This window comes from Vulpes lagopus, chromosome 12 (assembly GCF_018345385.1).
Source record: "Vulpes lagopus strain Blue_001 chromosome 12, ASM1834538v1, whole genome shotgun sequence".
Taxonomy (NCBI): Eukaryota; Metazoa; Chordata; class Mammalia; order Carnivora; family Canidae; genus Vulpes; species Vulpes lagopus.
The window spans coordinates 70306614-70332594 of NC_054835.1; the positions used below are offsets into that span (position 1 = coordinate 70306614).

Consider the following 25981-nt stretch of genomic DNA (forward strand, 5'->3'; position numbering starts at 1 on the left):
TTTAAAAAGATTTTATTTCTCCATGAGAGACAGAGAGAAAGGCAGAGATATAGGCAGAGGGAGAAGCAGGCTCTATGCAGGGAGCCCAACGTGGGACTGGATCCCAGGTCCCCAAGATCACACCGTAGGCTGAAGGCAGGCACTAAACCGCTGAGCCACCCAAGCATTCCCACTAGTCTGTCTTTGTAATAAAGTTTTTATTGGAACACAGCCATGTTTATCTTCTACACATTGCTTGTGGCTATTTTTATTTTACTTTACTTTTACTTCACTTCACTTCACTTTACTTTACCAAGGAGTGATGGCAGCAGACCATAGTACTCACAAAGCTTAATATATTTAACTCTCTGGTAGAAAACAAGAAACAATATTGATGTCAGTTATGAGGAAAATAGAGAAATGGTGGTAGTAATTCACACAGTGAAGTATTATGGAGCAGTGAAAATGAGTGAACAGTAGCTGCAAACATCAATGTGTGTGAATCTTATAAATACAGTGTTAAAGAGCATGGCAGTATGATTCTACTTTTGTAGAGTTCAAAAATACACAGACCTAAAATATATGTTATTTAAAGATTCATACAGATATGGTACACCAATAAAAATGTAAGAAATGAGAAACATAAGGACTCCTGATAGTGGTTACTGTGGCAGGGTTTGGGGAATATGATTGGAGACTGCTCACAAGTAGTTTCGGGGTTCAGGTAATATGTTTTTAAGGCAGATAGTAGATACATAATTTAATTTTTTTTTTGTCCTTTATACAATACATGATTTCCTGTTTGTACATGATATACCCAAGGGATTTTGAAATATACTTTTTTATTTTGAAATATTTTTAGTGCCAAAAAAAAAAGTTTCCTTTCCTACCTCTTTATCCCCAAAACTTCTAACGACGATCATAATTCCTCCTGATATTTACCTCCCTGTTTCTAAATAATGTGCTGGTATAACTGCTTAGACTTGTCTTAACTTCGTTGATTGAAGGTTATTTAGTGAGTATCTGTGATGTTACATGATGGCTAGTACTCTTCCCTTTTTCTTCCCCCATTACTTCAAACATAGTTTTATTATATATTATACTTACTTTAGTAGTAACCATCTGTATTATTATGACTTCTTGTGGCCCATGGGTTGGCCAAATGGGATAGTACTACTCTTGCCTTTTCTCTTACGGATCTTTTTCCTGGAGTTAATAATTGCCTTTTTTTTCTTTTTGTTATTTTTCCGTTATCATTAAACCTGTTGCTAATTTTTGTCAAGAACTCCAACATCTCTACCACATACCTATCAATTGTTTTTGAACAATTCAGACCTATTAGTTTTGTTGTTTCCTGCTGAAGACTTCCCTTCTTGAGCTTTCCATTATCTTGCTCAATTGTGGACTGTCCTCCTCTTAAGAATTTCTCTGTCCTCCTCTTCTGTATTGAATCTTACATTTTATTCTTCGTTTTTTTTTTTTCCTTCATCCTTGTATAGCATCTTTTCTAACAGGTTCCTGGAAAAGAATACATGAGAGAAAATTTTTTTGGTACACTGCTTGTCTGAAAATGTCTTTATTCACATTTCATAATTGATTTACGATTTGGCTTAGGTATATGGAAATCTAGATTAGAAAATTATTTTCAGTAAAAATTTTGAATATTATTTTCCATTGTCTCTTAACTTCCTTTGAGATATCTGATATTATTCTATACCATAGTCCTTTGGACATGACATGTTTTTATTTCTGAAAACACAGAATTTGCTCCTTACCTCTTGTTTTCAATTTCTTGGGTAATTTACTGTACTATTCTATTTTCTCCCTCTGGAACCTTTTTTTTTCTTTTTTTAAATAAGCTCTGTACTCGGCATGGGGCTTGAACTCATGACCCAGAAATCAAGAGTCACATGCTGAACCTACTGAACAGGCCAGGCACCCCTCTGGAACTTTTATTAGTTGGTTTTGGACCTCCTAAGGAGATCTAAGTAAAGTTATTTTCCTTTCTCCCTTATTTTCTCTGACTTTTTGTTCTTTCTTTGAGATTTCATCAACTTTATCTACTAACTCTTCTATTGATTTATTTTAAAATTTAGTTATATTTTTGGTTTCTAAAAGAACTTTCTACAAAGAGGTAGGAGCTCTCTAGGGTATGACAGTCCCAGTATAGATTTTCTTGCCCCAAGTATCAGTAGTTCTTAGGTTCAGAGACTTTGCTTTAGGTTGTATCTTTCTTCCACTTTTCAGTCACTATTCGATCTCCTCTTTGTCTTCCACAAGTTATTGACGTCAGTATCCACTACTGATTTTCTTGTTCTCTATGTCTTGTGAGTATGTAACTTTCTATTCCTTTACTGTCATTTCCAAAGTGAGGGGAGATCAAATGTGCGCGGTCATTCTACAGTTTTAACTGGAAGATTTCTATTTAACACAAATATTTCTTGGTTTTGAGTTTTATATATAGATCATTATTCCATTTAGAATTTATTTTTGGGGCAGCCCCGTGGCGCAGCGGTTTAGCGCCGCCTGCAGCCGAGGGTGTGATCCTGAAGACCCTGGATCAAGTCCCACGTCAGGCTCCCTGCATGGAGCCTACTTCTCCCTCTGCCTGTGTCTCTGTCCCTCTCTCTCTCTCTCTCTCTCTCTGTGTCTCTCATGAATAAATAAATAAAATCTTTAAAAAAATATATTAAAAAAATAGAATTTATTTTTGTATATAAAAATCTATTTTTTTCTTCAATGAGTGGCTGTCCCAACTCTGTTTTTTTTTTAATTTTTTTTAATTTTTTTAATTTATTTATTTATGATAGTCACAGAGAAAGATGAGAGAGAGGCAGAGACATAGGCAGAGGGAGAAGCAGGCTCCATGCACCGGGAGCCCGACGTGGGATTCGATCCCGGGTCTCCAGGATCGCGCCCTGGGCCAAAGGCAGGCGCCAAACCGCTGCGCCACCCAGGGATCCCCCAACTCTGTTTTTAAAGAGCATTTTCTTTTCCCGCTTATCTTAAAATGCTGCCTTTTCTAAATTTACATCTGTGCACATAAACATATATTTGCTCATTTGTGTGAAATCCACAGTGTTTAATAGTAGCTTTTAATTTATTCTGGTATCTCATAAATCCCCCACAAATTTTCCTATTCTCTTAACTTTTTTCCTAAATGAACTTCAGAATGAAATCTAAGCTACCTTCCTTATTTTGAAAAAGGTTCTGTTAGGATTCTTACCGAAATTTCACTGAATTTACAGTTATCTCATTAACTTTTAATATATTCCCAATATTGTGTTTCCATTCAGAAACATGTTGTGTCTTTACATTAAATCAGTTTGTGTTTTATGTCCTTCAGGAAAATTTTACAGTTTCTTCATCTAAATCTTGCCTGTTTTGTGTTTGGGTTATAGTATTTTCTGTTCTGATTTTTCTTCAATCTAGCCCTGTGTACTTACTGTTTTTTAGACATTCCTCAAAATGTTTGCTCTATTTGGTAATGGTTTCCCTTGCTTTTTCATTGTTGTTATGGATATAGTCTTCCTTTCTTGCTCTTTTATTTTGTATCTTTTTTTTTTCATTTCACTGATATTGAAAAGGAGAGGTAAATGTGTATGCCCATTCTGACATCTAGAACCTAAAGTTGTACACATGACTTTTAAAGTATGGTTAAGGGCAGCCCAGGTGGCTCAGCGGTTTAGCGCCACCTTCAGTCCAGGTCGTGATCCTGGAGACCGGGGATCGAGTCCCACGTCAGGTTCCCTGCATGGAGCCTGCTTCTCCCTCTGCCTGTCTCTGCGCCTCTCTCTCTCTCTCTGTCTCTCATGAATAAATAAATAAAATCTTTAAAAACAAATAAATAAATAAAAATAAAGTATGGTTAAATAAATCTAATTTATTTCCTTAGTTTTCCTCCAGAAATATTATTAAGGAGTACTTAGGAAGACAGAACTGAAACATCTATTAATTTTTTTAATTTAAATTATAGCTTGAAGATGAAAGATGTGATTTAAAATCTAAAATGTTAATAATGAAAGAAACAGTAGAGTCATTAGAGAACAAAGCAAAACTCCAAGCTCAAAAACTTAGCCATGTGGCTGGTGACTCATCTCATCAGAAGACAGAGATGAACTCTCTTAGGTAAGTTTATTGAAAGTTTTGTTATTTGACTTCTGGGAACAAATTAGTGGCTATGGAAGGTTCTTAGTGGTGGCATTTTGGACTGGGCCTTTGAGCAGTTGACCTTGCAGCAGGATCACCTGTGGAGATTTTGAAAAGTATGAGTTTAAGGGTAGATTCACTGAGCCAACCTGGGTAGGTTTTGAGTATCTCTATTTTTAAAAACTCTCACAGATTTTTATACTTATTTCCTTCAAAAATTCCCCTTAGCTACCTCCTATTATTTATACTCCCTACTACTGTAGGGTTGCTGAAAATTACAGGATTTTTTTGCTTGCCATTGTCCTTGTCTTTCTTCTTTCAAAGAATATAAAATAAGAATATGCATATACGGAATCTAAAATGCAATGCATCTGAAAGTTAAGAAGGTCAGTATGGAAAAATAGGCTATATCTATAGGTTAGAGTCAGGTTATGAAGGACATTGTGTGATAACCAAGAGTGTGTGGATTTTACTTTATAAATATGGAGAACAAACAAATTTTAACCCAAGGGGTGATGTTAGTGCTTATTAGTGTGCCTTTTACGAAGTAAACTCTGGCAAAAATTAGGAAGATGTATTTGGAGTCATAAGAGACTGATGGCAAACGATGGAGACCATGTGTCTGGACTGGAAACAGCTAGATTTAGGAAACATTTCTTCATAAAATCAAAAGGAGTGGATGATTTATATCAGAATGATAGAGTAATGCAGAATGTGTTTGCCTTAGGAGATTGGGTCTTTGTTTAGCCATTAGTAAATTTAAAACACAGAACATTGGGCAGCCCCAGTGGCGCAGTGGTTTGGCGCTGCCTGCAGCCCGGGGTGTGATCCTGGAGACCCGGGATCGAGTCCCACGTCAGGTTCCCTGCATGGAGCCTGCTTCTCCCTCTGCCTGTGTCTCTGCCTCTCTCTCTCTCTGTGTCTCTATGAATGAATGAATGAATGAATGAATGAATGAATGAATGAAATCTTTTAAAAAAAGAAAAAATAAAACACAGAACATTGAAGGAAACAAAAAGTCAACAAAGTTTTTTTCTGGGCTGGGTAGCTGTAATAAGTAAAAAGACTTAAGATCAGAAGAAGATCACTCTGAAGAATCAGAGGAGATATTCCTCTCTAAATTACATTTGCAGTAATGATCAGAAAAAGATTTTCAGATGCCAACATGACATTGCATATGTGAAACTAAATCACTCCTGAGATAATAACAACTTGAGATTAGAAAGGATTGTAGTAATGATGATTAGAAAGAAGATGGGAAAAAAATAGAAGATTGATAGGGGCACCTGGGTGGTTCAGTCAGTTAAGTGTCTGCCTTCAGCTCAGGCCATGATCCTGGGCTCCTGGGATTGCCCTGCACCCTGCTGAGCAGGAAGCCTGCTTCTCCCTCTTCCTCTTTCCCTCCCCACTGCTCATGCTCTTTCTTGATCTTTCTCTCTCAAATAGGTAGAATCTTTTTCTAGAAGATTTACTTTATTTGAAGTAGTGATAGACGGCACATGAGCTGGGGCTGTGGAGGGGTGCAGAGGGAGAGGGAGAAGCAAGTTCTCCACTGAGCAGAGAGCCGGACTCCAGGCTTGATATCAGGACCCTGGGATCATGATCTGAGCAAAAGTAGATGCTTAACCAACTTAGCCACCCAGGCACCCCTGAAATAGGTAGAATTTTTTGAAAAAGAAAGTGGGACACCTGGGTGGCTCAGTGGTTGAGCGGTCAGCCTTTGGCTCAGGGCATGATCCCGGGGTCTGGGATCGAGTCCCACTTCGGGCTCCCTGCGGGGAGCCTGTTTCTCCCTCTGCCTATGTCTCTGCTTCTCTCTCTGTCTCTTTCATGAATAAATAAAAATCTTTTTTAAAAAAATAGAAAAGAAAAAGATTGATAAATTAAAAGTGCTAGTGAATAGTGGAATGGATATTTCTGAAAACTAGGTTCGTGAAATAGAAAACAAACTCAAGTAATTCATCTAGAATTCAGAACCCAAAAGAATAAAAGGAAATGATGAAAGACACAGACCTAATATACAAACAATGAGAATTGCAAAATATATAATAAACAGTAGGATTGAAAATCCAAGGAATAATTAGGAAAAGAAAGACCAACATCTGTTCATAAGGAGATGTGTGATTATCAAACAACTTTAACGAATTAAAATCAAGAGATCATTGTCTGATAATTAAGGAATACTATATTAGGAACTCACATAGAGTATCTCCAATTTTTGCCTTTTGTTGCTCTGACTACAAATCTTCATAAGTTTGACTTTAGTTAGAACTAAGGTGAAAGCTGCTTTTTTTTTTTCTTTTTTGTGAGTGCTACATACATCCTCTGGAAAGCCAGCTGAAGGGATCAGCCTATCTTCGTCTGGTTTATGTCTTTACTCAGCTCCAAAGTATAGATTCTGCGATGTATTTCTGTCAGCCAGAATTATTAGTCTACCTGTTTTCCTCTTGTGTTGAGCTGTCAGGAACTGGCATTTAATCCATTTTGCTTTTCCTTTACACTGTAGCCAAAACTCCCCCATTTCCTTTTCTCACAGGAGACCCTCTCAGTTTTTGTTTTTATTTTTTTTAATCCCCTGCAGGGAGCCTAATGCAAGACTCGATCCCGGGACCCCTGGATCACAACCTGAGCCAAAGGCAGACGCTCAACCACTGAGCCACCTGGGTGCCCTCCTTCTCAGTTTTACATGGAGGAGCTTTCAAGTGCCCTTGGATCCCCTAGCATACAGCTCCTTTCACTTTTTTTGTTGTTGTTATAATATTCTTTTCTTTGGTTAACCCCGTGTACTGTTTCTCTCATAGACACTGTATTATAGGAAAGGATTATGAGGACTTTTTTGTTTACCTTGTATAACCTGGGGAAGGGCACCTGGGCCGTTCAGTGGTTGAGCATCTACCTTTGGCTCAGGGCATGTTCCTGGAGTCCCAGGATCAAGTCCTATGTTGGGGTCCCCTAGAGGAACCTGCTTCTCCCTCTACCCATGTCTCTGCCTCTCTCTCTGTGTCTCTCATGAAAAAAAAAAAAACCTTACAGAAACCAAAAAACTATTAAAACTAATAAATGAACTCAGTAATGTTGCAGTATACAAAGTTAATATATAGAAATCTTTTGGGTTACTGTACACTTAATACTGAATGAGCAGAAGGTGATGTTAAGAAAATTCCTTTTTTAGTTGCATCCAAAAGAATAAAATACCTAGGAATAAATTTAACCAAGGAGGTAAAAGACCTGTAATCTGAATATTATGAGACTTTGATGAAAGTAATTGAAGATGACAGAAATAAATGGAAAGAAAGACTGTGTACATGGATTTGAAGAATATTGTTAAAATGTTTATACTACCCAAATCAGTCTACAGATTCAGTGCATCCTAATCAAAATACCACAAACATTTTTTACAGAACTAGAATGAAAAATCTTAAAATTTAGACAGAACCAAAAACCCTCCAAGTAGCCAAAGCAATTTTGAGAAAGATGGAAGCTGGTGGTATCATGCTCCCAGATTTCAAACTACTACAAAGCCAGAGTAATCCAAACAGTATGGTACTGGCACACAAAAACACATTCTAATCAATGGAACAGAACAGAAAGACTGGAAATAAATGCACTCTTATATGATCCATTAGTTTGTGGCAAAGGAGGCCATAATACACAATGGAGAAAAGATTGCTTCTTCAATAAATGGTGTTGGGGAAACTGGACCACTTTCTTATACCATATACAAAAAATAAACTCAAAATGAATTAGAGCCCTAAATGTAAGATCTGAAATTATAAAACTCTTAAAAAGAAAACAGGCAGTAAACTCTTGGTTATTGGTCCAATATTTTTTTTGGATCTTTCTAAGGCAAGGGCAATAAAAGCAAAAATAAACAATTGGAACTATATCAGACAAACGCCTTTGCCCAGTAAAGAAAACCATCAACAAAATGAAAAGGCAGCCTACATAGAGACATGGGCTTATTTCTGCACTTCTCCCAATATTGGGAACAATATTTGCAAATCATGTATCTCATTAGAGGTTAATATCCAAAATATATAAAGAACTCATACAACTGAACACCAAAAAAATAATCAATTAAAAAATGGGTGGGGGATGTGAATAGACATTTTTCCATAGATGTTTAGATGGCCAAGAAACACATGAAAAGATGTTCAACATCACTAATCATCAGGAAGTACAAATCAAAAGCACAGTGAGATATCACCTAAAGCTATCAAAAAGACAATAAGTAACAAGTGTTGGTGAGGATATGGAGAAAAAAGAAGCCTCATTCACTGTTGGTGGATATGTAAATTGGTGCAGCAACTGTGGAAAACAGTGTGGTGGGTCTTCAAAAAAAAAAGTACCATATGAAAAAAAAAAAAGTACCATATGATCCAGTGATTTTTCAAAGAAAATTAAAACACTAATTCAAAAAGATATATACACTCTTATGTTTACTGCAGCATTTACAAGAGCCAAGATAGGGAAGCAACTCAAGCATCCATTGATAAGTGGATGAAAAAAATGTAAAAAAAAAAAAAAAAGATATAGTATATACATATACAGTGGCATATTACCATAAAAAAGCATGAGCTCTTGTCATTTTGTGACAATCTGTGAAAACATGGATGGACCTAGAAGCTATTACATTAAGTGACAAAGACAAAGAAAGAGAAGTCACAGGGATGTAAAGTACAGCGGAGAGAATATAACCAGTAGTATTGTAATCACTTTGGTGACAGGTGGTAACTAGATCTTCTGTGGTGGTTATTTTGTAACATATAAAAAGTCAAATCACTATGTTGTACACCTAAAGCTGATATAATACTGTATACCAAAAAGAAAAAAAGCAGGGTGCCTGGGTGGCTCAGTCTGTTAAGCATTTGCCTTAAGCTCGGATCATGATCCCAGACTCCTGGGATGGAGCCCTGCATTGGGCTCCCTGCTCAGTGGGGGTGTCTGCTTCTCCTCTCCCTCTTCTCCTGCTGTCTCTCTCCACATACTCTCTCTCTCAAATAAATAAAATCTTTTTGTTTTTAAGGTACAGCATTCAAAACAATGTCGTAACTGGCATAAAGATAGATATATGGCCCAATTGGATAAAACTGAAAGTCCGGAAATAAACCCATGTATCTATGGCCAGTTGATTTCAACAAGGGCGCCAAGAGCATTCAATAGAGAAAGAATAGTCTCATCAATAAATGGTGCTAGAATAGCCGGATATCCACATGCCAAAGAATGAAACTGGACCCGTACCTCACTCTAATTAAAAAATTAACTCAAAATGGATCAGTGACCTAAATAGAAGACCTAAAACCATAAAACTCTTGAAGAAAACATAGGAGTAAATCTTAATGACTTTGGGTTTGGCAATGGATTCTTAGGACACCAGTAAGAATGAGCAACAAAAGAAAAAGTAGTTAAATTAGACTTCCAGCAAAATAGAAAACTTTGTGTATCAAAAGACTTTATGGGATCCCTGAGTGGCTCAGTGGTTGAGCATCTGCCCTTGCCCATACCTCTCTCTCTCTCTCTCTGTGTCTCTCATGAATAAATAAAATCTTTAAAAAATAATAAAAATTAAAAAAAATACTTTATCAAGAAAGTGACAACTTGCAGAATGGGAGAAAATTTTTTTTATTTAAAGATTTTATTTACAGGCAGGCCCCGGTGGCGCAGTGGTTTAGCACCGCCTGCAGCCCAGGGCGTGATCCTGGAGGCCCTGGATCTAGTCCCACATCAGGCTCTCTGTATGATGCCTGCTTCTCCCTCTGCCTGTGTCTCTGCCTCTTTCTGTGTCTCTTATGAATAAGTAAATAAAATCTTTATTTTATTTTATTATTTAAAGATTTTATTTATCTATTCATAGAGACAGAGAGAGAGAGAGGCAGAGACACAGGCAGAGGGAGAAGCAGGCTCCAAGCAGGGAGCCCGATGTGGGACTCGATCCCAGGACTCCAGGATCACACCCTGAGCCAAAGGCAGATGCTCAACTGCTGAGCCACCCAGGTGTCCCAGGAGAAAATATTTTCAAATCATAACACTGATAAGCGTCTAGTGTCCAAAATGTATGAAGAACTCTTATAACTGAACAGTAACAAGACAAGCAACCTGTCTAAATGGACAAAGGACTTGAATAGGCATTTCTCCAAATAAGGTATAATAAATGACCAGCAAACACATGAAAAGATGCTTATTAGGAAAAAGCAAGTCAAAATCATAATGCGGTATCACTTTATACCCCTTACCATCGCTCTAAATGAGAAAAAGAAAATACAAGTGTTGGCGAGGGAATAGAGAAACCAGAACTCTCATTGCTGGTGGGAACGTGTAAAATAGTCCAGCGCTGTGGAAAAATAATCTGGCACGTCTTCAAGAAGCTGTAAATGTAGGATTACCATATGACCCAGCAATTTTAGATATATACCTTAAAAGAATTAAGAATAGACCAGTATATGTACACGAATGTTCCTAGCAGTGCTTTACAATAGCCAAAAGAAAGTAACAGCCCAAATACCCATCGACAGAGGGACAAATTGTGATATATACATACACTGGATTGACCATAAAGAGAAAGGAAATTCTGACACTTGCTACAACATGGATTAACCTTGAACACATCATGCTAAATGCAATAAGCCAGGCACTAAAGAACAAATATTGTATGATTTTACTTATGTGTGGTACCTAGAGTTAAATTCATAGAGACAGGAAGTAGAGTACAGGTTACCAGAGAATGGGAAGAGAGAAGGAGGAGTTGTTGTTCAGTAGGTACAGTGTTTATGTTGGTGAGGATGAAGAAGTTTTGGGTAGGTAGTGGTAATGGGTATACAGGACTGTGAATGTATTTAATGCCACTGATTTACATGGTAAATGTAAATGGTTAAAATGGTAAATATGGTCACAAATTCAAAAAAATAAAATATGGATATCATTACTGTTTCTCTTTCCTCTAGTATGCCATTAAAATTCCAAACCTACACTGCTTGTCCCCTAAAATGAAATCATGTGTCCCTCTATGTAATGTGGCATAACTAAGGAATTTGAGACTCCAAGAGATGGTCCTGTCCAACCAGCCACATGGCTCATAAGTAGAGAGCTAGAACTTTGGTTTTAAATTTTACTGCTTCACTGTCTTGTGGTAAGTCATCACTCCCTTTGGTATGTTCATAACACTTTCAAAGCTAAGAAATTGGTTAATTTCTCCTAATAACATATTCTCAGATTTTCCTTTCCAAACACCATGATGAACAAATAATATGATAGTCACTCAACTATTCATCCTTATGAATTTTATACCTCAGTTCTTTCATTAAGCAGACCTTTATCTTAACAGCAGTATTTCTGTCAGAGAAGTTACATCTAGGATCTGTTATAGAATCTCTATTGTCAGGATCCCTGGGTGGCTCAGCGGTTAAGCACCGCATTTAGCCCAGGGCTTGATCCTGGAGTCCCGGGATCAAGTCCCACATCAGGCTCCCTGCATGGAGCCTGCTTCTCCCTCTGCCTGTGTCTGTGCCAATCTCTGTGTGTGTGTGTGTGTGTGTGTGTGTGTGTGTGCCTCTCATGAATAAATAAATCTTAAAAAAAAAAAATCCCTACTGTCCTCTTCCTGTCTACACTAGAGTATGAAAAGGTAAAGCTATTTTTAGGACTCACCAAGAGCCTACTTTACGTATACAGTCAAGATGTTATCCTGCCTTCCTTTATTAATCATCCTTTTATTAGGTATTAACCTTCCTATTTTACATTTCTACTTAGAACTTCAAACACTTAAAAAAAAAAAAAAAAGAACTTCAAACACTGCCAACCACTTGGTGTCCCAGTGTCCACAGGGACTCTATGGGTGGGCCTTCTATTTTTGAGCATTTTCCCTTGTAGATAGAGGATATTGGTCTCCCTGAATTCTTCATAGATTGCACTACAATAAATGTCCATTTTCCCTGTTTACTAAGACCTCCAGTTGACTACCCACCAAAAAAGTTGAAATAGAAAGCAAAATTAAAAGCTCACCAGTCAGGATTCATGGATAATCCTTGGAAGTGCCAGGCCATGCTATAAAAACAGGGCATGCCTTTACCTCCACGTTTGAAAATAGATTTTACAAGGAAAAGAGTGTTAATACAGGAAACAGAAGAACTTTAAAACTACCAGGAAACCTCTAGAAAAAGAGTATACAATTAATTTGATTTTTATACTATATTATTTTTAGGAAGATGGAACCATTTTGAAGAAGAATGGTGGACAGCAAGAAATAATATATAATATAATGCCATTGATTATACTGGAAGAGCTTTAAAATAAATAAAAGAAACTTTAAAAATAAAAATATTTTTTAAAATCTCTCATTTTTAAAAAATTATTTCTACTAGAGATAAAGAATGCCATTTGTTTTTATCCACTGATTCTTTAGGCTAGTAAATGAACAGCTACAGCGGTCACTTGATGATTGTCAGCACCGGCTCTCCAAGAAAAGAGATGAACTTGAATCAGCCCAAGCACAAATAAGCATACTGCAGGAAAAAATAGGTAAGCGTTTTTAAATTTTGCTTTTGCTAAACCTACTTTATTTGGTCTAACAAACATTTCTCTTTATAGATAAACTATACCTTCAGATGACTTCGCAGAGTGAAGAGGCTCATGTAATGAAAAAGACCATTGATGTTATTGATAAAGAGAAAGACTTTCTTCAGGAGACAGTAGATGAGAAGACAGAAAAGATTGCAAACTTGCAAGAAAACCTGGTTAATAAAGTATGTGACAGCTAAATACCTTTATCCGGCATCTCAACAGAAAATATCTCATTCTCTCTTTGAAATATGTAAATTCCTAAGACCTACAGCCTAATCTTCTAATATGCTTAAATTTCATTTCATGCCATTAATTTGGAACTGCAAACGTTCTATGTATAGAGGCGCCTGGGTGGCTCAGTTGGTTAAGGATCCTACTCTTGATTTTGGCTGAGGTCAACAATCTGAGGTTGTGCGCTTAAGCCCTGTGTTGGGCTCTGCACTGGGCATGGAGCTTAAGGTTCTCTCTTTCCCTCTCCTGCCCCTCCCCCCTGCCCCATCACTCATGGGCACATGCCTTTCTCCCCCCCCAAAAAAATTCTATTTATGGAATGTAATTTTATCAAATGTGATTATAGCAAATTCAAGGAAACAATTCAGGTTCCTAGAATGGGTAAAAGCATGCCAATATGTGAAGTACAGTTGAGACATAGAAATGTTTACTTTGAAGCTTTCTTTTATAGAGTAATTTATATAAATGTGATAAATTATATAAATTCAAGTAAAGACATTTTTATATGAATGTTTTAGAATCATATTTTCATAATTTCTGTAGGAAAAAGCTATTGCTCAGATGAAGAAGGCAGTCTCAGAATGTGAATCTTCTATGAAGTAAGTAATCAATGAAATGGCATCCAGCTTTTTTAGAAAGTTTCAGTGAATATAGCTTATGTATTTAAGTAGCAATTTGATCATAGGTAATTTCTTTGTTCAGTTTTCCCGTTTTTGCTGGTGGCAGCATCTGAGTGTCTTCCATGAACATGCGATCCTCTTTAACTTTCTCCTCTCTGACTCGTTATTCTTTTCATACCTACTTGCTCTTTATTTCTACCATAATTACTCTGTTCAGACCCTAATCATTAAAACTTGGATTACTTGGGATCCCTGGGTGGCTCAGCAGTTAAGTGCCTGCCTTTGGCCCAGGGCATGATCCTGGAGTACCGGGATCGAGTCCCACATCAGGCTCCTCGCAGGAAGCCTACTTCTCCCGCTGCCTGTGTCTCTGCCTCTCTCTCTCTCTGTGTGTGTGTCTCTCATAAATAAATAAAATCTTTAAAAAAAAAACCAAACACTTGGATTACTTTAGTAGCCAATCTGAAATTTGTTCTACATCAAAACCTATCTTGAATAGTTACACAATTTTACATTTTATGTCTAATCTCTACTTCAAGACAAAAGTCACTAATTATTATTTTATATGCCTTTACGCTATACATGGTATTGGAGACTTAAATATTAAATAATACTTGCCAATTGAATCTATTATGGTTTTGCTCCTAATATTTTAAAGTCCTCTATTTAAGAAGAAAAAAAAAAAAGTCCTCTATTTTTACCTGACTTTTAGAATTATAAATTTATTTTATTACTATTTCCATATGATGATTGGTAGAGATCTAAAATATCTGCTTTACCTAATTTATCAGTGTCTTAATGCAGTATAATTTCTTGTATTCTTAGTGTACTTAATTCAGCATACAGCAGTTTTCTTTTAAATGATTTACAGTTTTCCAAAAAACTTTATTATTTCCACATCCTTTGTGTTAACAGCCAGATAAAGGAAACATTGACTAATCGGGAGCGAGAAATAAGCAGCCTCCGGCGCCAGCTTGATGCAGCTCACAAAGAACTTGATGAAGTAGGAAAATCTAAAGAAATGTCTTTTAAGGAAAACAGAAGATTACAAGAAGATCTGAATACAATGGCAAGAGAAAACCAGGTATGAGCACAATGCATAAACTTTGTTTTACACCATACTCATTCTTTGCTAAATTTTATTTTATTTTTTTTCTTTGTCTTTGCTAAATTTTAAAGCTCTAAATATGTTTTCTAAAATTTAATGATATAAATATGAACAACATAAATAATTCTTTGAGGGGAATTGAATTTATAAGAGTATTAAAAAGTATGGTTTAGAACGCTGCTGTATATCACAGGGTGTCTAATTGTTACAACTGTGGTCTCCTTACTATTTTGGTCTTTGTTTTGAGGACTCCTAAAGCTGAGAACATTGTATTGTCTGTGGCAGATACCATTGTCACCCTCAACATCACTTTCAAGGCAAAGTGCTGTGTTTTAAAGATCCATGATTTTAATTATTCACATGTCCTTCCAACAACTTAGACATATACCTATAAGTAAGTTAATATTTTAGAATGGCAGATACTGAGAAGTATCGGTTTTGTTTGTGTTGGTTTATTAAAGGATTATACTAAGAAGATAAATGATTTTCCTGTTTTAAATATTTTAAATTTTTTTTAAATTACTGTTAGTATTCAGTATAAAGCATAGTGCTGATATATGAATTTTTTAAAATGACAACCCTTGAGCATAGCTATCCCCATAATATAAATGCCAGATACATGGTCAAGACTATTTGAGGGAAATGGGTGGTAATATTTGGTTAAAAAGTCACGGTCAAGAAAAACATGTGAAGGGATCCCTGGGTGGCACAGCGGTTTGGCGCCTGCCTTTGGCCCAGGGCGCGATTCTGGAGACCCGGGATCGAATCCCACGTCGGGCTCCCGGTGCATGGAGCCTGCTTCTCCCTCCGCTTGTGACTCTGCCTCTCTCTCTCTCTCTGTGACTATCATAAATAAATAAATAAATAGATAGATAAATAAATAGATAGATAGATAGATAGATAGATAGATAGATAGATAGATAGAAAGAAAGAAAAACATGTGAAAATAACTCTTAGGAACAGTTTTCCTTTCTCCTACTCTTATTCTCCCAATTCAAAAGGAGCTATTTGAATATAAATAGAACTCATTAGGTGCCACATTCATTGTAGATTTATCTGTCTTCAATTTTCTGATTAACAGGAAATCTCACTGGAATTGGAAGCAGCAGTTCAAGAAAAAGAAGAAATGAAGAGTAGAGTTCATAATTACATAACTGAAGTGTCACGATGGGAGAGCTTAATGGCTGCTAAGGTAAAAAAACATTTAGGTTGAATTTAAGACTGATAATCTAAAAAATATTTTGATGTGTGTTTATTCTGCCTCCTCATTTATTTATTTCTTTTCCTGTCTCTTCTCATAGATATTAAGATATGAGAGAGGAGATCTTGCCTACTGTATTTTTATATTTCCCCACAAGATCTTATTTAGTATGCTGTCTGCACAGATAGCGTATGCTTCCTCATTAAAACAAAAATCCCAGTGTGTGTGTATGTTTATGATGTGAGTATTCCAATGGGTGACAGTTACTAATTTAGAAACAATTTACTTATACTTAAAACCAGGAAAAAGAAAATCAAGATTTGTTAGATAGATTTCAGATGCTTCATAACCGTGCTGAAGACTGGGAGGTCAAAGCCCATCAAGCTGAGGGAGAAAGTAGCTCGGTTCGACTGGAACTTCTTTCTATTGATACTGAGAGGAGACATCTTCGAGAAAGGGTGGAGCTACTAGAAAAAGAAATTCAGGAGGTAATATATTTATTTATCTTGCAATGACATTATTTAGTAAAACAATAACATTCAAAGATACTTTAAAGTGAGGTTTAAGCATTGATAAAGTCAAGGTCAGTGTAATATTTTATCATTAATTCTGATAATTTGCTTATGAGTATTGTTACTTTTTTTAAATTGTAAGATATACATAAAATCAAGTTTACCATTTTTTAGAGCACAGTTCTTGGCAGTTAGTATACTCACATTGTTATGCAACTGTCACCACCATTTCCAGAACTTTTTCATATTCCCTGATTGAAACTGTACCCATTTACACTAACTGCCCATTCCTCACTCCCTACCCCATCCCAGCCTCTAGCAACCACGTACTTTCTTTGTCTATGAATTTGACTACTTTTTTGTGCCTCATATAAGTGGAATCATACAATATTTTTCTTTTTGTGACTGGCTTATTTCACTTAGGCTTAAGGTTCATGTATGTTGTAACGTGTCCAAATTTCATTTCTTTTTAAGGCTGAGTAATACTCCATTGTGTATATACCTCACATTTTCTTTATCCATTCATCTGTCAATGGACATTTCATTTGTTTTCACCTTTGGCTGCCAGGAATAATGCTATGAACATGGATATACAATCTGTTCAAGTCCTTGCTTTCAGTTCTTTAGGATATACCTGGAAGTAGAATTGCTGAATCATGATGATTTTTAAGTTTAGCATTTTCAGGAATGGCCATACTTTTTTCCTTAAGGAAAACTATAACGAAAATATGAAAGTGGCTTTGAAATATGGTAATGAATAAAGGCTGAAAGAATTTGAAGTGCTTGATAGAAAAATCCTAGATTGCTTTGAAAAACTCATTGGTAGAAAGATGCACATTAGAGAGGATCCTAGTAAGGGCTTAGAAAAAATAGCTAGAGACAAAACTGCTGTCATTTACAAAATACATAAATTGTTAAGAACAGAATTTTTCCAGGAATCTTAATGTTTCTTCTAGTGAGGTCTCAGATGCCATTGAGGAACATGTTATTGGATATTTATTTATTTGTTTGTGTATTTATTTATTTATTTATTTTTATTCATGAGAGACACAGAGAGAGGGAGAGACACAGGCAGAGAGAGAAGCAGGCTCCATGCAGGGAGCCTGATGTAGGACCGGATTCTGGGACTCCAGGATCACGCCCTGAGCTGAAGGCAGATGCTTAACCACTGAGCCACCCAGGCGTCCCAAGAGAGAAAATCTTAAGCAAGCTCCATGCTGAGCTTAACATGGGGCTTGATCTCACAACCCTGAGATCATAACCTGAGCCAAAATCAAGAGTCATAAACTCAATAGACTAAGCCACCAATGTGCCCCTAGAAGAACACAGAATAAGTGATAAACTTGGATATTTAGCTGAGAACATTTCTAAGCAAAGTGTATAAGGTATAGCCTGGTTTCTTTTTGCTGCTTATAGTAAAATACAAAGAAAAGAAATAAGTGAGAAAGGAGCCAGGTCTTACCAAAATACCAACAGCATTTTCCATAGAACTAGAACAAATAATCCTAAATTTTTAAAAATATTTATTTATCTTTTTACTTTTTAAAAGATTTTATTTATTTATTTGAGAGAGAGAAAGTGAGAGCACAAGCAGGGGGAGGGGCAGAGAGAGAGGATAAAGCAGACTCCCTGCTGATTAGGAAGCCTGATGTGGGGCTCAATCCCAGGACCCCGAGATCATGACCTGAGCCAAAGGCAGATGCTTAACCAACTGAGCCACCCAGGTGCCTTCCTAAATTTTTTTTAAGATTTACTTATTTGAGGGAGACAGGGTGAAAATCTTAAGCAGACTCTGCTCTGAGCACAGAGCCCAATGCACAGGGTTCAATCTCATGACCTTAAGATCCCAACTTGAGCCAAAACCAAGAGTTGGATGCTTTACCAACTCTGCCACCCAGGTGCCCCAATAATCCTAAAATTTGTATGGTACCGCAAAAGACCCCAAAACGCCAAAGGAATCTTGAAAAGGAAGAAGAAACCTAGAGATACCACAACCCCAGATTTCAAGCTATACTGCAAAGCTGTAGTAATCAAAACAGTATAGTACTGACACAAAAAACAGACACACAGATCAATGGAACAGAATAGAGTGCAGACATAAACCCATATTATTCTACTACATAGGAAGCAAGAATATGCAGTGGGGAAAAGACCGTCTCTACAACAGATAGAACCAGGAAAACTGCACAGCTACATGCAAAAGAATGAAACTTTCTTACACCATACATAAAAATAAACTCAAGGGACGCCCTGGCTGGCTCAGTGGATGAGCATGTGCCTTTACCTCAGGGTGTGATCCCGGAGTTTGGGATTGAGTCCCCTATCTGGCTCCCTGCAGGGAGCCTGCTTCTCCCTCTGCCTTGTCTCTGTCTCTCTCTCTCTCTGTCTCTCATGAATAAATAAAATCTTAAAGAAAAAAACTCGAAATGGATTAAAGAGGGGTGCTTAGGTGGCTCAGTCGGGTAAGCATCTGCCTTTGGCTCAGGTCATGATCTCAGGGTTCTGGAATTAAGCCCCATGTCAGGCTCTCTGGTCAGCAGGAATCCTGCTTCTCCCTCTTTTTCTGCCCCTCCTCCTGTTTGTGCATTTTCTCCCTCTCTCTCTCTCTCTCTCTCATAAAAATAAAATCATTTTAAAAAATGAATTAAAGACATAAATGTGGGACCTGATTCCATAAAAATCCTAGAAAAGAGCACAAGCAATAATTTCTCTAACATCAACTATAGCAACATTTTTCTAGGTATGTCTCCTGAGGCAAGGGGAACAAAAACAAAAATAAGCTATTAGGACTACATCAAAGTAAAAACCTTCTGCACAGCAAAGGAAACTATCAACAAAATTAAAAGGCAACCTACTAGGGGCACTTGGCTGGTTCAGTTAATAGAGCATGTGACTCTTGATCTTGGAGTCATTAATTTAAGCCCCACATTTAAGTGTAGAGCTCACTTTAAAAAGTAAAAATAAAAGACAGCCTTCTGGATGAGAGAAGATATTTGCAAATGACAACCAAAAAAAACAATCCAATTTAAAAATAGGCAGAAATGAGGCACTTGGGTGGCTCAGTTAAGCATCTGACTCTTGATTTCAGCTTACGTTGTGATCTCAGAGTCATGAAATCAAGCCCTTCGTCAGGTTCTGCGCTTAGCAAAAAGTCTGCTTAAGATTCTCTCTGCCCCTCCCTGCTTGCTTGCATGCACTCTCAAAAAGGGGAGGTGGGGCAGAAGATACGAACATTTTTCCAAAGAAGATAGACAGCCAGTAGACATATGAAAAGATGTTTAATATCCCTCATCATCAGGGAAATGCAAATTAAAACCACAGTGAGATATCCCCTCACAACTGTCAGAATGACTAAAATCTAAAACACAAGAAACAATGTTGGCAAGGACGCCGAGAAAAAGGAACCCTCTTGTACTGTTGGTGAGAATGTAAATTAGTACAGCCCCTGTGGAAAACAGTTTGGAGAGTCCTTGAAAAATTAAAAATAGAATTACCATATGATCTGGTAATCCCACTATTGAGTATTTACCCAAAGAATACAAAACACTATTTCAAAAAGATACATGTGCCCTCTGATTCTTGCAGCATTATTACATTAGCCAAAGTATGGAAGCAGCCCTAGTGTCCATCAATAGATGAATAAAGAAATTATATACATACATATGTATAAAATGTGTGTAAAATGTGTGTATATACATACATATGTATAAAATATGTATATGCACAATGAAATAATATTCAGCCATAAAAAAAGAATGAATCTTTTCATTCTTGCCTTTACAATAACATGGATGGGTCTAGGGGGTGTAATGCTAAGCAAGATAAGTCAGAGAAAGACAAATACCATATGATTTCACTCAAATCATTTAAGAAACAAATGAACAAAGAAAGAGACAAAGGAAAAACAGACTCTTAACTCTAGAGAACAAACTAATGATCACTAGAGGGGAGGTGTGAAATAGGTGAAGGGGATTTGGAGTACACTTACCATGATGAGTATTGAGTAATGTATAGAATTGTGAATCACTATATTGAACATCTGAAACTAATATAATACTGGTGTGTTAAGTATACTAGACTTAAAATTTAGAGGGGAAAAAGGAACCATGTCTTGATGATTTGGAAACTTCTTAGCCTACTGAGACAGTGCGCGCTGGAGACAGGCCACGTGTGTGGCTCCACAGCCTCTTCGTGAACAGATAGATTAGGGATGTGACTCATATAGCCAATCAGTCACCCCCGTAGAAAGATTGCCAGCTTGTAATGACAGAGACAGAAACAAGGTGAAATGAAGGAAGGCTGTTGAACATCTGGGATCTTACCTGCAGAAAACAGGCTAGGAGTATTCCTTGGCTACAAATATATGTTCTCCTTTGAGAAGAGGGAAGAATGGCTCTGAAGGTAGCTCAGAGACCAACCAGGCTGCAAAGGGCAGCTCAAAAGCAAATGGGGCTGCTGTTGCCACCACAGGCCCGGGGATGGAGCTACTCCCTCCTTCGTTCCAGAGTGCAATGCCACTGCCACTGAGGGCCAAGAGGGTGGGGCTCTTTTTTTTTTTTTTAATTTTTTTATTTTTATTTATTTATTATAGTCACAGAGAGAGAGAGAGAGAGAGAGGCAGAGACACAGGCAGAGGGAGAAGCAGGCTCCATGCACCGGGAGCCCGATGTGGGATTCGATCCCGGGTCTCCAGGATCGCGCCCTGGGCCAAAGGCAGGCACCAAACCGCTGCGCCACCCAGGGATCCCCCGAGGGTGGGGCTCTTAAAGGGTGAGAAGGTGGGGCTGCTCTAGCAGGCCCAGAAGACAGACCACTGGGGCACTGATAATTATTCTTAGGCCGTGAAACCAAATGGAATTTTCCTTGCTTGGTTACAAACTTACTCTGGACTAGTAACTTCTTCATTCCTTCTATTTTTTCCTTTCATAGTAGGCCTGGCTATTCTATACCTGTTTCGCTGTTGTTTTTGGAAGCGAGTAACTTGTTTGCTAGTGTCACAGATCTCTGGAGAGAGAATAGTTTTGCCCCTGGATGGACCACATCTAGAGTATTCCCTGCATCTAATTTAGATGATGCTTAAATGTGATTTTGGACTTAGAATTGATGCTAGAATGTTGGGATAGAGTGGATGTATTTTACAAAGAAAGGACATGAATTTTGGGGACCTAAAGAGTAGATAGAATTATGGGCCTTAAGTTATGTTGAAATCCTAACCCCCAAGCACCTGTGAATGTGCCCTTATTTGGAAATAGAGTTTTTGCAGGTATAATCTAGGTAAAATGAGGTCATACTTGACTATAGGGCTGACCATAACCTCGTGACTGTTGACCTTTGTAAGAGAAATCTGTACACAAGATACAAAGAACACCAGATGAAGACAGAGGCAGAGACTGAAGTGAAGTGTCTACAAGGCAAAGTACACTAAGGATTACTAGCAGCCACCAGAAGTTGGGAAAGGCATGGAATAGATTCTCTTTTAGAACTTCCAGAAGAGGGCAGCCCGGGTGGCTCAGCAGTTTAGCACCGCCTTCAGCACAGGACTTGATCTTGGGGACCCGGGATTGAGTCCCACATCAGGCTCCCTGCATGGAGCCTGCTTCTGCCTCTGCCTCTCTCTCTCTCTCTCTCTCTCTCTCTCTCTCTCTCTCTGTCTCTGTGTGTGTGTGTGTGTGTGTGTCTCATGAATAAATAAAATATTTTTTAAAAATTAAAATAAAGACAACTGAGAAAGAACTATATATGTTATTTTTTCTTGAAAGGGTATTAAAACAATTTAAAGATAAAATTTAACCTAACTTCAGAGACTTCTTATTCACTCTAAAACGATAATTTTCATCTTTGCATCTTCCAAATATATACATGAGGCACTTAGTTACCGTGATTAATAATTATATACAATTCATTTGGTTAAGCATTAAATAGGCCATCTTTAAATAGCAGGCAGCTTCCTGAGAGTATATTAAAATATGCAAAAATTGGCTTTCATATTTTTATAAAGTAAGGTTGTGGCTGTATAGATTCAAGCCTTTAAAATTAATTGTGTTACTTCAACTTTTTACCAGTTTCTTTTTCTACTTTCAGCACATAAATGCACATCATGCTTATGAATCTCAGATTTCATCAATGGCAAAAGCCATGTCTAGATTAGAAGAAGAGCTGAGGCATCAAGAAGATGCAAAAGCAGCAGTGTTGAATGATTTGTCGTCTCTTAGAGAACTTTGCATCAAGCTCGACTCAGGCAAAGATATTATGACCCAGCAACTGAATTCCAAAAACCTGGAGTTTGAGAGGGTAAGAACTTAAAAGATTTTGTTATAGCACATTATTTTATTTAGCCCTACCCTCATTGTTTTACTTTATCATTACACTACCCAATATATTTGTTCCCCTTTAAGGAGTTACTTTTGAGGGCACCTGGGGTGGCTCAGTCCATTGAGCATCTGCCTTTGGTTCAGGTCATGATCCCCGGGATCCAGCCCCAAGTAAAAAGAAAAGAGTTACTGTTGACTACAGATTTTTTTTTTCTTTTTTTTTTTGACTACAGGATTTTGACAACTAGATTCTTTGCCAAGATTTTCCTGGCAAACATGGTGATGAATTAGATGCTCTCTGTTTTGGAGTAGATGGGTATTTAGGAAAATAGGAGTCTTCTTATTATAGAGTAGGAACATATCCCAGTACATCTTTTACTCTGTTTGAAGGTAAGATTTAAATGAAAGATTGAGTAATTCATTGCTTCCTAAATAGAGTAGTTTTTCTGATTAAAATCCCAAGGCATTTAGGGGCACCTGGGTGGCTCAGTCAGTTACGTGTCTGTTTTGGCTTAGGTCATGATCTCCAAGTCCTAGGATCCAGCCCCACATTGGCTTCCTGTTCTGCAGAGAGTTTTCTTTTCCCTCCCCCTCTCCCTCTGCTCCCACCCCTTGTGCTCTCTCTTTCTCCTTTTCTCAAATAAATAAATAAATAAAATGTTTTTTAAAATCCCAAAGCATTTAAATCTTACTTATTTTAAAAGTCTAGTTAGCTAGAACTTCGCATTCTCAAACTGAGGCATTATCTAAACAACTCAGTGCATGTTTTCAAACACAGGTATTTTAATTTTCATCCATATAGTAGTATCTTTATTTTCAGGTACTAAGAAGCTCCAATGAAGGCTTGACTGCATAGTCAGGGTACACATAATAGTTAAGAAGGCTTCCTTAATGATAAGATTGACCACATTTTAGGATTTTATGTTAATGACCCTCTCTTGACAAGGTAGTATGAGTGAAAACTATTTAAGGGCTAGAGTGGGTCTTATAGCAAATAAGTCCTTACTAAAAATAGCAAAAATTATTGAAAATAAGATGATTTTCTTACACTTAAAGAAATGGTTCAAAATCTTTAACTGATACCCCACATAAAGCAACTGATGGGTGTATAGCTCTGCAAATAATTTTTCAGAGTAAGTCTGAAATTGTACTGAAGTAATTTTCCTTTGTTTTCCCTGTAGGTTGTGGCGGAATTAGAAAATGTAAAATCAGAAGCAGAACTGTTGAAAAAACAACTGTCAAGTGAGAGACTTACAATTAAAAACCTTGAATCATTGTTGGCTACAAATAGAGATAAAGAATTTCATTCTCATTTGACTTCCCACGAGAAGGATACAGAAATTCAGCTACTTAAAGAGAAGTTAACCCTTTCAGAAAGCAAATTGTACGTGGCATAAATCAACCTATGTAAAGAAAATAGCCTGTCAAAAAGAATATTTCAATTTTTGGTAGAGTAGGATGGGAGTGTGTAAGATGATATACAAAACCAAAATATCTTACTTATGTGGTGGCTGCTTTGGGGAATTCAGGGGTTTAGTTCAAAAGGGACATTGTGTTTGGAAATGCAGATTGTCTATCTCCACCACAGAGGTAAGTACCCATGGAAGTAAGTGAATGAATGAACGAACTTTAGAAAAATGTCTCAAATTCAGGAATAAAGAGAGTCAACAAAGGAGAGAGCATTTTAGGTTGGGGAGAGCCGTGTCTCTTGCTGTGGATTAGGAAAAAAACTTCCTGTGTAATATGACCCTCATGGGTGTATTGATTAATTACCTTTTAGGAGATTGATGATACTGTCTTTTAGATGGACAGCTTTGGATATATTTGATGGAAGAGGGGAAGAAATCCAAAGTGGATAGTACAAATGGAACAGTTATAAAAGTTAGAAATGTTTCTCTTTCTGGGCTCCTAGGTGGCTCAATTGGTTAAGCATCTACCTTCAGTTTAGGTCATGATCCTGGGTCCTGGGATCAAGCCCCGCTTTGGGATCCTTGCTCCGGGGGGGCTTGCTTTTCTCTCTCTCTCTCTCTCTCTCTCTCTTTCTCTCTGCCACTCCACCTGCTTATGCATGCCTGCGCTCTCTCACACTCTCTCTCTGTCAAATAAAATCCTTTAAAAAATATGTTTCTGTTTGAGGCAGGACTCAAGAAGGAGTCAACAAAGATACTTTACATCTTGATGTTTATAATTGATGTCTTGTTCAAATTTGTATGTCCACTATTGCAGCACATAACAGAAGCTCAGTTAAAATATTTGTTAAATAAATAAGATGAATGAATGAATGAATGAATGAATGAAAAAGAAAACTTAGTGATAGAAGCTCCTGAAAAAAAAAAAAATTTGTGTTAAAAGTCATGTTCTTCTCTTTTTTTGTCCTTAAGTATCGTCTCCATTTTTATTTATTGATAACAAAAACAAAAATCCATAGCACTTGACTCTACAAAATAGCACATTTTTTACTTATTTCTTTGATTTTTAAAATTTGTTTTAAGAACTAGTCAAGGCCGGGAAAACACCATGCTTCGAGCTAAAGTGGCACAATTACAAACTGATCACGATGCTCTGAAAAGGCAGATTTCAACTGAAAGATACGAACGGTAAGAAAAAAATTTTAGTACTGTACAGCATTTTTATTCCCTATCCTATTTCAGAAAGGATTTAATATGGCTTTAAAATAGCCAGCTTCCTTTTAACATTCATACAAAAATTAATTTTTCTGATATTTCTTTCTAAAAAGGCAATAAGAAAAAATAAAAAGGCAATAAGTGTTGTGGAAGATACTATCCTTATAGTAATTGAAGTTACAAGTATTGTCTCAGTGTTTTCTATAGCATTGCTTAGGGCAAAATTAGGACATTATTTCAAAGAATATAGATAAGGAATCAATAAGCTAGTAAGGATTCTACAAGAGCCCAAAACAATATGGTCCAATAGGAAACTCCAAATATAGATCATCACAAAAATGATGATGATCATAAGAGCAATTGATAAATATGTGCTAGATTTCATATATGTTTCTGATTATTTCTATCAATTATTATAATGCTTATATTAGAGGAAACTAAAGTCACTCAAATAGTAAATGGTAGAGCCAAAATTAAAATCAAGATAGATTTTGTACAACTGAAACTAACATTGTATGTTAATTATACTTTAATTAAAAAAATAAATACAAATTGGGATCCCTGGGTGGCGCAGCGGTTTGGTGCCTGCCTTTGGCCCATGGCGCGATCCTGGAGACCCGGGATCGAATCCCACGTCAGGCTCCCGGTGCATGGAGCCTGCTTCTCCCTCTGCCTGTATCTCTGCCTCTC

General features: G+C 37.1%; 1 protein-coding gene across 3 annotated transcripts in view; it reads left to right on the forward strand.

Annotated features, from left to right (window-relative positions):
* Nucleotides 1-25981, forward strand: part of CEP135 (centrosomal protein 135) — a 76236-nt gene that overhangs the window by 40521 nt on the left and 9734 nt on the right. For 2 of the 3 annotated variants that reach the window (XM_041726999.1, XM_041726998.1), the window contains exons 15-24: nt 3956-4107; nt 12527-12642; nt 12712-12866; nt 13459-13514; nt 14451-14619; nt 15725-15835; nt 16147-16332; nt 22438-22647; nt 23849-24051; nt 25160-25264. In XM_041726999.1, coding sequence (XP_041582933.1) covers nt 3956-4107; nt 12527-12642; nt 12712-12866; nt 13459-13514; nt 14451-14619; nt 15725-15835; nt 16147-16332; nt 22438-22647; nt 23849-24051; nt 25160-25264 — 1463 coding nt within the window. Of the gene's footprint in view, nt 1-3955; nt 4108-12526; nt 12643-12711; nt 12867-13458; nt 13515-14450; nt 14620-15724; nt 15836-16146; nt 16333-22437; nt 22648-22900; nt 23058-23848; nt 24052-25159; nt 25265-25981 lie in introns of those variants that run through there. The other variant, XR_005983276.1, reaches the window with a different exon arrangement.